The following is a 10,456-nucleotide window of genomic DNA, read 5'->3' as shown; positions in this document are numbered from 1 at the left end:
CCACCCTCCCTGTAGGCAGTGCAGGGGCTTTGAGGGGTGATGAGAAATGTGTTCAATACATTCAGCAAAAAATCCAGTAACCCATTACTGAGTGTCCACTCCAGGGCCAGAGACTGGGATGGAAGAGGCTGGAAGGAGGGGCAGAGAGAGGGGAGCTAGGGCAGCTGGGTCAGCATTCCCGATTTGGACGCTGACTCAGGCCCCAGGAATGCCAAGGAAGGGGGGTGGGCAGCCACCAGAGCCGGGCTGGGATCCTGTTGGCACCCGGAGATGTAGGGACAGCGGGCACAGAGGGATGTTGGGACGGGGGCTCCCACACACCGGGACCCACCTCCAAACCACTGGTAGAAACAGAGGTCTCTCACTCTGGGCCCTCCAGCCCACCGCACACCTTCACGGTGATTCTAGCTCCCCACCTGCCCCGCCCATCCCACTCCAGCTCCCCCAGCAGAGAGAGGGACAGGCTCCTGGGACTCAAATGAGGACATCTGGGCATACAATGCCCGCTCTCCCGCGACCGCCCACAAACCCCTTGTCCCCAGCCTCCCTGCTGGCTCCAACTTGCCCTTTCTGACTTCAGCACCTCCCACGACTGAAGTGTGTACAAGGAAGACAGTCAAGCTCTACCTGCGTCCATTTTCCCTCCTTTGGCGCCTGACAACGATGAGAAGGAACCCAGGACTCTGAGAGCCCACTTCCTCCCACCTGGCGCCCCCGCAGCGCTCCAAGCCACCTCCCTCCATCGCAAAGTCCTTCGAGCTTGTCCTTGGAGACCCAGGAGGGAGCCCGGGCCCAGGCCTCCAGATTCCAGGTGCGCCCCTTCCCTCCCCACCCTGCCCCAGGCGGCTGGGCGAGAGCAGCTGAGCCCGAGGAGCCCTCCCTCCCGCTGCCTGACACCCAATCAGAGAGAAACCGATCCGGGGAGGGCAGGGCGCCAGGGGCCGGGCCCAGAATAGTGCTGCCCAGCCTGTGTTGCGCACTTGCTCTCGGTTGGTCCGGGGTTGGCCGCATGGAGCACGCACTGCGCCGGGTACAGGGGTCCCGGGGGACGGGAGCTGGGGCAGCCGAGGCCAGGGGATTGCGAACACACCACACCCTGTGAACGAGTGTGAATGAGTGTGTGTGCGTGTGCGCATGAGCCTGTGGGTGCCTGTGAACACGTGTACGCGCGCGTGTGTGTGTTCTTTGTGTCAGCGACGTATGTGGTGCCCTGCATGCCTGGGAATGGTTGGATGTGTTTTTCCGAGTGTGTCTAAGTGTTGGTGTATGGGTGTGTTTGCGGGGGTGCACCTGTGCGTGCATGCGTGTGCGTGCTTGCACGCGCACACGTGGTGGGAAAGGAAGCTACCCGTGGGTTCGGGGATGCAGGGCGTTTCCCCACCCCTTCAGACATTCTTCTCCTCACAGAACCCATCCTGGAGCAGCCTTGGGGGACCTGAGCGTCAAGGTAGGCGGGGCTGCCTTCTCAAGGGCGTAGCCTCTCCTCCTACTTCGTTTGTCTCCCTCCTCTCTGGGCCCCCAGTCTCCACTCTGCTAGCCTGGCTTTTCTCTCTGTCTCTCCTTTTCCTTCTTTGTTCCTCTGTTTCTTTTTTCCCTCACCCCCTCATTCCTCTTTCAGAGGAAGTAGGGGGAGTCTAGAGTCGAAGACTCCGAACCTAGTTCTGTTAGCACTTAGTAAATAGCTGTGTGAATTGTGGTGAATTGCCCCACCTCTCTGATCTCAGGTCCCGCTTTAGTAAAATAAGGATGATAATAACATCTCCCTTATAAGATTGCTATGAGGTTTGAGTGAGAAATATATTGGAGGAGAACCCTTGGGAAGCTTGCAAATGTGAAATATTATTATTAATAACATTTTAATTGATTTTGTTGTGTTACTCCCCATTAACCAAACAGGCCCCATTCCCCCTTCCAGAGATGAGCTGTCTAGAACAAGGAGAGAACACTTCATGGCCATCGCCGGCCATGACCGCAGGCTCAGAAAGAAGCCATGAGAAACAGGGGGCCAAGGCCTCCAGGTGGACAAGGCAGGAGGCTGTGGCGGAAGGGGAGCTGCCGGGTCTGGGGGAAGGTGAGGCCAAGGCCAGTTCTGGGGAGATGGGAGCGGGGGCAGTGGGACATCCTGGAGCCTGGGGCTGGGGCTCAGCTCTGGATCCTTCCAGAGCACAGAGTTGGCCCCAGCCCTCATCTTGTAGTCTGTCTCTTCACATGGGAAAAGTCACCTGCACAGCAGAGCCAGGGGCCTGGCACGGCCAACTCAGGACAGGGCCACTGTCTTGTGTGACTCTGAGACTCAGCTTTCTCACCTGCAAAATGGGGCCACAGCACCCAGGCTTCCCAAGGCTGCTGTGAGGATGAACAGAGCCAGCGGATGAGAAAGGTCTCTAGAAGACGGATTTACTGTCCTCTCCCCACCAACAGATCCCCAGGCCAAGCCACCTGCTGAGTACGCCGGACTGGAGGCCACGTCCCCCAAGGCCACACACGTGTCCCAGGCTGCTCCTTTGGCCAAAGTGGGCGCCCCACCAACAGAGTGGGACATCTTCCCCCCTAACCACGAAGCCTCGGCCGCTGGCTCCAGCACAGATGAGCTGGAGCTGGACATAGGGTTCCCGGCCACAGCATCGTGGGGGTATGAGCTCGGCCTGGTGGAAGAGAGGCCTGCCCTGTGCCCGTCCCCACGGGCCCTGTTACCCAGGCTGGGCTGGGACGACGAACTGCAGAAGCCGGGGGCCCAGATCTACATGCACTTCATGCAGGAGCACACCTGCTACGACGCCATGGCAACCAGTTCCAAGCTGGTCATCTTCGACACCACGCTGGAGGTGAGGCCGTGGCTCTGCCCCACCTCTGTTCTCATGGGGCTGTAGCCTCCACTCACCCGCTCCAGGGCCCCCCCCCGCGAGTCCCTTTCCAGAGCTCCTTCTTAGCACCATGGAGACCAGTGCTGGGGAGGACCCCTCCTCCCCAGTTGTCATCCCAGCTCTGCCATTGAGTATGTGTAGGCTTTGGCATCAGTCACCGCTCTCATCTCTAAAATGGGAATGGGGGCCCCTGGCTGGTTCAGTCAGAAGAGTATACAGCTCTTGATCTTGGGGTCATAAGTTTGAGCCCCGTGTTGGGTGTAGAGATTACTAAAAAAATAAATAAAAGTAAAAAATGACATAAAGTGGGGACAGGAAATGCCTGCTTTGCCCTCCAAGTTTCAGAGGACTCCTGGAATAACCCGGGTCAAGTGGGAGCACTTTGTGAACCCCTAAGTATGGGGAAGACCTTGCAGGCTGGCTTAGGACAAACAGCAGGGAGCTCTCAGTAAGAGAAAAATAGGATGGGTTCTAGCCCCTGCCCTTCCCTTGGGCTAAGCTATAGAACGCCTGCTTCCGGGGCGCCTGGGTGGCGCAGTCGGTTAAGCGTCCGACTTCAGCCAGGTCACGATCTCGCGGTCCGGGAGTTCGAGCCCCGCGTCGGGCTCTGGGCTGATGGCTCAGAGCCTGGAGCCTGTTTCCGATTCTGTGTCTCCCTCTCTCTCTGCCCCTCCCCTGTTCATGCTCTGTCTCTCCCTGTCCCAAAAATAAATAAACGTTGAAAAAAAAAATTAAAAAAAGAACGCCTGCTTCCACTTTTACCATCACGTATAGCGGAGCAGTGTTTCCAGAAGCACGGCGATAGTATTACTTAGGGTGAAGCCAAATGAGCCAACGTCAAATTTATTTAGAGAAATCTATTTTGCAGATGCTACGCGAATAAGCGTACCTCCAGCACGTAGATTAGCAAAAACTATACTGTGTGTGACTGTACGCATGTCACACCCTGATGTGCCAGGCGAAGGCGTCACCACAGTGCCTCCGGCCACCAGCAGCCTCATCTCTGCAGCAGTTGTGCCTGGCAAAGAGCGTGCCAGTGTGTGCCATGGCCTAGGACGGGCAGTCAAGCTCATGCAGAGGAGATCTCGGGAGAAGGCCCCGGGGGAGGACCCTGGTTGGGACAGGGTACCACTGATGGGCAGTGAGAGACTCACCCCTCGGTGTTCTCTCTGGCCCTCAGATCAAGAAGGCCTTCTTTGCCCTAGTGGCCAACGGCATCCGGGCGGCACCGCTGTGGGACAGCAAGAAGCAGAGCTTCGTGGGTGAGGAGGGGCTGGGAGGCAGAGGGAAGAGAGATCTTCGAGGGGATTCCGGGGCTGAGCTCCGACACGCCACGGGTTCGGGCAGACCCTTGGCGTGAGCCAAGCCGGGGGCTGGCGTGGGGGACATCCGATCCCGGCCTCGTGGTGGCCAGCTGGGAGACCCCATGAGTGGAGGAGGTTTGACCAGCTGACCACTCCAGCTCTACTCACCCATGGTCCCGTGTCGTAGGTGCTAGGAGAGAAAAGAGGAAAGGGAGAGGAAGGAATTAGGAGAATAGAAAAGGGTGCAGCGGGGGCGGGGAGAGAAATTACAGGGGAAGCACAAAAGGCGGGGGAGGGGCTGCCCCGCTTCCCTCTGTCCACAGTTCCCACAGCTGTCTCAGACCTAGGACTCTGGCAGAGCCCAGAAGGGGGTCTGACCCCTCAACCTGCCTCCCACCACGAGGCCCCAGGCTGACCCCCTGCCCTTCCCTCCTAACCCCGCAGGGATGCTGACCATCACAGACTTCATCTTGGTGCTGCATCGCTATTACAGGTCCCCGCTGGTGAGGAGTGGGCTGGGGACCCCAGGGGCTCCCATCTGGGCTGGGGCGGAGGGTGGCTCAGGGAGCCTGGTGCCCGAGGGGCCCGTGTCTGACTTCCGGAGTCCTGTCAACGTCTCTAGGTCCAGATCTATGAGATTGAAGAACATAAGATTGAGACCTGGAGAGGTGAGCTGGCAGAAGGGACCTGGAAGGGGCTGAGGGTGTGTGGGTGAGCATGGGGCCAAGGACCCGAGGTGGAGGATGGGCAGTGGGGATTTCTTGAAGGGCGCAGGGGAAGGGTGAGAGGGAGCCCAGAGGGCCTGAGGGAGAAAGACAGAGGGGCTGCCCAGTGAGGCAGGGTGGCCAGCTCCTCAGGCCTGACTTTGGCTTTTTCCTACAGAGATCTACCTTCAAGGCTGCTTCAAGCCTCTGGTCTCCATTTCTCCCAGCAGCAGGTAAGCGTCCCCAGCCACCCACCTGAGCCTCCTTGCCTGAGCAGTCCCCTTCCAGGTCAGCCCCTCAGTTCTGACCTCAGGGGCTCATCCCGTGGCAGACAAGGCAGTCTGGACATGCTGTCCTTCTGCAGGGGCTGGGGTGGGGGTTGTGTCTCCCCCAGACCCACTGCTCCCACCTCTGCAGCCTGTTCGAAGCCGTCTACACCCTCATCAAGAACCGGATCCACCGTCTGCCGGTCCTGGACCCGGTCTCAGGCGCCGTGCTCCACATCCTCACACACAAGCGACTGCTCAAGTTCCTGCACATCTTTGTGAGCCTGGGCACAGCCTCAGGGTGACCCGAGGGGCTGAGAAGTCATTGGCCCAGCAGACCGGGGAGGGAGCCGCTGGGAGCACTCTGGGGGCTGCTCCACCTTGACTGCCACCTGTCCCCAACCCACCCAGGGCTCCCTGCTGCCCCAGCCCTCCTTCCTCTCCCGCACCATCCAAGATCTGGGCATCGGCACATTCCGAGACTTGGCCGTGGTGCTGGACACGGCGCCCATCCTGACGGCCCTGGACATCTTTGTGGACCGGCGCGTGTCTGCGCTGCCTGTGGTCAACGAAGCTGGTACCTGCACCCAGAAGTGGGGCTGGCTGGGGTGGAGCCGTGGCAGGCAGGGGTCTGTGGGCGTCTGCTCGGGACCCAGGGTGGAGTTAGAAGTCTGCCTGCTTAAATCTTGGACCCTTACTTAGCCTCTCTGTGCCTCAGTTTCCTCATTTGTGAAATGGGAATCTTAATAACACCCATCCTCTGACTTCACGGGATGATTTGAAAAGATTATGTGCAGTTAAGAAGCATGGTAAGAGGAAACCGAAGATGAGGTTTTTCATGGGAATTCACCCTAAAATGGGCCATGGGATCCAGCCAGACCTCACCTTCTTGCCTTGAAGAGAGGGATTAGAGGGACTACATGATCATTTCTTTGGTTGAACTGTGGCTGTAAACTGTTTCAAAGTCAAAATTGCTGTAATGAAGCTAGATATCAAAAAATGTTTTTTTATTTGTTTTTGTGTTTTGAATGTTTATTCGTTTTTTGAGAGACAGAGACAGAGCACAAGCAGGGGAGGGGCAGAGAGAGAGAGAGGGAGACACAGACCCTGAAGCAGGCTCCAGGCTCTGAGCTGTCAGCACAGAACCCAACGCGGGGCTCGAACCCACGAACGGCGAGATCGTGCTCTGAGCCAAAGTCGGACGCTTAACTGACTGAGCCACCCAGGTGCCCCAAGAAATGTTTTGATTTATTTTTCATTATGAAGAATTGCAAATGTATGAAAATGGTAGGACACACTGTATAATGAAAGCCACATATCCGTCACCTGGATTAACTATTGTTAACACGTTGCCATAACCAGGGTTTTTTTTTTTTTTTCCCCTATTTTTTGCTAAAGTGATTTAAATGACAGAGATCATGTTATTTTATCCTTAACCCTTTAGTCTGCATCTCTTAAAATCAGTATATGTCCTATATCACCTAACAAAACCAGAATAACTTACTAATATCATCGAATATCTGAATCTAATTCTCATTTCCTCGCCTTCCCCGAGAATATCTTTTTTACAGGTGGTTTGTACAAACCAGGATCCAGTTAAGGTCCATGCTTTACAATGCTTCTTTTGTCTTTAGTTTCTTTAATCCAGAACAGTTCCTTCCTCACTTAATTTTCATAGCACTATAATGACAATCCTGGGTCAGTCGTCCTATAGAATGTCCCCCCATCCAGATGTCTCTTTGCTTTCTACGGACGGCCTCAGTATTGTTCCTCTATTCCTGAGTTTCTTGTAAACTGGAAATTAGATCTAAAGGCTTGATCGGATTCAGGCTATCCATTTGAGGCTAGGATATTTCAGAGGTGACACTGTGTAGTCGAATTGCATCACATTGGGAGGCATGATTTCAGGCGTCTCCTCTCTGGCTGTGATGCTGTGTGATCTGTGGGTTTAGGTAGTGGCCCCCTGATGCCTGTTTTAAAGCCAGGGGGCGCCTGGGTAGCTCCACCAGTTAAGCTGACTTCGGCTCAGGTCATGATCTCCCGGTTCGTGGGTTTGAGCCCCGTGTCAGGCTCTCTGCTGTCAGCACAGAGCTCGCATCAGATCCTCTGTCCCCCTCTCTCTCTGCCCCTCCCCTGCTTGCACTCCCTCTCTGTCTCTCTCAAAATAAATAAATAACCTAAAAAAAAAAAAAGCCTGCAGCCTGGGGAGGACAGGGAGATGGCCAGTAACTCTTTCTGAAAGCCTGCCTCCGGCCCTTGCACAGCATGCTGGTTCTGACGTGAACCTCTTCCTTTTCTCTCACCACCTGGCCCCCCACCACCCCTGCAGGACAAGTCGTGGGCCTCTACTCCCGCTTCGATGTGATTGTAAGTGTCTGCGGGAATAGGGAACTGGGGTGCCACCGGGAGGCTGTGGCTGTGAGAACCGATGGAGGGGTATCTGTAGCCCGGAAGGACCTTTAGAGGTGTGTAGAGGGCAAGTGGATAGGCGGAGCCTGGTTAAGGGGCTGACTGACATGGCACTTGCCTCCCTGCCCCAGCACCTGGCTGCCCAGCAAACCTACAACCACCTGGACATGAGTGTGGGCGAAGCCCTGAAGCAGAGGACACTGTGTCTGGAAGGAGTCCTTTCCTGCCAGCCCCATGAGAGCTTGGGGGAAGTCATCGACCGGATTGCCCGGGAGCAGGTACCTCGTGCCCCTTCATACATGCCCCCAGCACGTATGGCCCAGTCCCCATGAGCAGCTGCAGCTGTCCTTGGACACCGGACACCTGCCCTGTCCTCCCATTTTATGGCCATTTCAAGCTCTCAGTGTCCACACTGGTCTGCAACTGATCCTGCAACTGGAGATCTGTCCACACTGGTCTGCAACTGGTCCTGCTAAGGGCCACAGACAGCTGATCACCCCAGCGTGGTCAGAGCTACTTCTAACTGGTTTCTAGGAGATACTTTTCGGCTCCCCCACTTACGTCGTTGCCCCTTAGTCTTGGTGACAATCTCGTTGGTTACCATAGCTGCATGGCTCGAACCTCTCACTGATCCTCTGTGGACCCGCAGGTACACCGGCTGGTGCTAGTGGACGAGACCCAGCATCTCCTGGGCGTGGTGTCACTCTCCGACATCCTTCAGGCACTGGTGCTCAGCCCTGCTGGCATCGATGCCCTCGGTGCCTGAGAATATCTGAGTCCTCACTCCCAGGCCGTCTTCCACACGCAGAAGCCAACGAAGGGAGCCAGGGAACACGGTCTCCATCTTTCCCCACCCCAGTTTGCTGGTTTGGCTGTGGTTCAGGTAGGCTCTGCCCTGGGCCATCGGCCTCAGCACCAGCCCATTGGTCTTCCTAGGCTCTCAGATCTCAGCCTGAGGCCCCCTGAGGATGGGGGTGCCCAGCTCACTGCTGAGTAGCCCCATGAAAACTACAAGTATCAGGACTCCCCGTGGGGCCCCCACTCTGTCCCATTCTCCACTGAGGTCATGAGGGTCATCACAAGAGGGGTGGACAGGGGCTGGGGTCAAGGCAAGGGCAGTGATGTGATTTCAGATGCTCTGGGGAGTTTGACCTGCCTTCTCGCAACTCAGCTCCCACCTGCTGGGAATCCCACTGGAAGGAAGCAAGTTAATAAACCTTTGTTGAACGGAATTTCCACGCTCAGTCAGAACTATGGCTGAAAGGAGGGGGCTTCTATCTAAGTAATCATCTCAGTAAATCCGACATGATCTCAGACTCCTTCCTGGTACCGTGTTGGCTAGGGGCTGGCTCAGATTCAACCTGCTTGGCAGTGGATGGCAAGACGAGGTTCCCCTACTGGAAACGCAACCTCTCCTGCCCACGTAGTCACTGTCTTGTCTTCTCTTTTCCTCACAGGCTTCACCAGCCCTCTGTCATTGCCCTTGCCCTGCCTGTGCTCCCAGAAGCCCTCAGGAATTCCCAGTCCTCCATGGGATGATGAAATTAAGAACAGCTGAGTCGAGCCTGGAGATCTATGAACCAGAGGCACTGAGATTACCCCAGGGCTGCCTGCTCCATGCCTACCCATATCACTTTCCCCCCACTGGCCCCAGTGGAGCGGCGAGCCCTCAGCCAGTTGGGTGTATTCAGGGGCTCTGGATTCCTCAGCTTCTGGACTACCTGGGAGGCCCTGCTATTCTTCCACACTACTAAGGGTGGCTCCCCACAACTTGGCCACTGCCCTTCTTCCCTCCCAGCATTGAAACAGCAGCCATGTGGAGAGCCTGTTGAGTGGGGTCCTCCCTCCATTCTCATCCCGAGCACCAGCAGTGTTCTCAGTCCCCAGTGACAGCCTGTGTTTGGATCACTGAGGATGAACACTGAGAGAACAAAAAGAAAAAGAACAACCAACCCGTGCACTTAAATTGTATAAGCTTCACTCCGAAAATGCTAGTCATTTGGTCTGAACTTGCAGCAAGAGCCCTGTGCTTTCTGAATTCAAAGACGCGAGGGAGAATCTGTAATTGACAAACGCTACCACTGGCCTTGCTTTTGTGCATAGAGTGTTAGTTTCTTTTTTCATTTTTTATTTATAACAAAACCATAAAGAAGATGTTAATTAGTTAATGACAGAGTAAGTGCAACTCAGTCCACAAACTCTAATCTGCTAGAGACAACTTTTTTTTTTTAAACACTGAACGTAATTCCTATTATGGACCCCATTTCACCAGGTGGTAGAAATTAATCTCCGTTTGGGGTTCACCCACCACCTTTTCCTGGGGTTAAATTCGGTGAGAAGGGGAGGCTTTGAGTAGTGGAAGACTTTGTTCCTCACTTATCATCAACCACACTTGTCAGAACCTGCTAAAATATTCCCATTCCCATCTCTCTCTCACTTGGTCGGTCACTGGCAGGCATGGACCCTGCTAGGTGCTCCCTCAGTCCCTACCACAAAGCCTCCTTGGGCCTGCCTTCTCTTGGGGCATGAAGACATTCTAGCTTCTGGACCTGCACCCCTCTGGGCTTCAGGACGCTGTGTGGTCCCAAGCACATCTGCTCAGGTGGACAGCAAGTGATCTGTTCTGCGCTGAGTTTTGCTGTGTGTGTGTGTGTGTGTGTGTGTGTGTGTGTGTGTGTGTTTAGCCCCTACCCTAGAAACATAGGGCACAGGGCTCTTCTTATCATCTCCTTATCATTTCCAAACCTCTCTGGGGTATTTATCATATTCACCTCCTCCCTTCAGACACAGCTCCCTTCTCAGGGGCCCCAGAAATGTCTACAGTCTCTTTGCCTCCCCACCCCCCACCAACCTATGGAATCTTCACCAGTGGGGCCTTTTTCTCTAACCCGTCATCCATTCTTCCCAGT

At 55.4% G+C, this 10,456-nt stretch overlaps 1 protein-coding gene across 7 annotated transcripts; it reads left to right on the top strand.

The window, feature by feature from the left end:
• The first annotated feature begins 297 nt into the window (after positions 1-297).
• On the top strand, positions 298-9,715 carry PRKAG3 (protein kinase AMP-activated non-catalytic subunit gamma 3). 7 transcript variants are annotated; one of them, XM_086719663.1, is made up of 14 exons: positions 298-811; positions 1,408-1,447; positions 1,897-2,071; positions 2,422-2,825; positions 4,045-4,126; positions 4,613-4,671; positions 4,791-4,836; positions 5,051-5,105; positions 5,290-5,416; positions 5,550-5,715; positions 7,468-7,505; positions 7,679-7,829; positions 8,201-8,430; positions 9,005-9,715. In XM_086719663.1, exons 3-13 carry the CDS (start codon positions 1,918-1,920, stop codon positions 8,311-8,313), a joined length of 1,395 nt encoding a protein of 464 aa, XP_086575789.1. In that variant the 5' UTR covers positions 298-811; positions 1,408-1,447; positions 1,897-1,917; the 3' UTR covers positions 8,314-8,430; positions 9,005-9,715. The 7 variants fall into 7 exon arrangements, with proteins under 7 accessions (XP_086575789.1, XP_086575788.1, XP_086575786.1 ...); XM_086719662.1 differs by having other exon boundaries at positions 299-811; positions 1,916-2,071; XM_086719660.1 differs by lacking the exon at positions 298-811 and adding an exon at positions 938-1,030 and having other exon boundaries at positions 1,916-2,071.
• The last annotated feature ends 741 nt before the right edge of the window (positions 9,716-10,456 follow it).

Source organism: Puma concolor, chromosome C1 (genome assembly GCF_028749965.1).
Source record: "Puma concolor isolate L17-30 chromosome C1, mPumCon1.1.hap2, whole genome shotgun sequence".
In the NCBI taxonomy this organism is placed as follows: Eukaryota; Metazoa; Chordata; class Mammalia; order Carnivora; family Felidae; genus Puma; species Puma concolor.
This window is presented reverse-complemented; position numbering and strand designations above follow the sequence as displayed.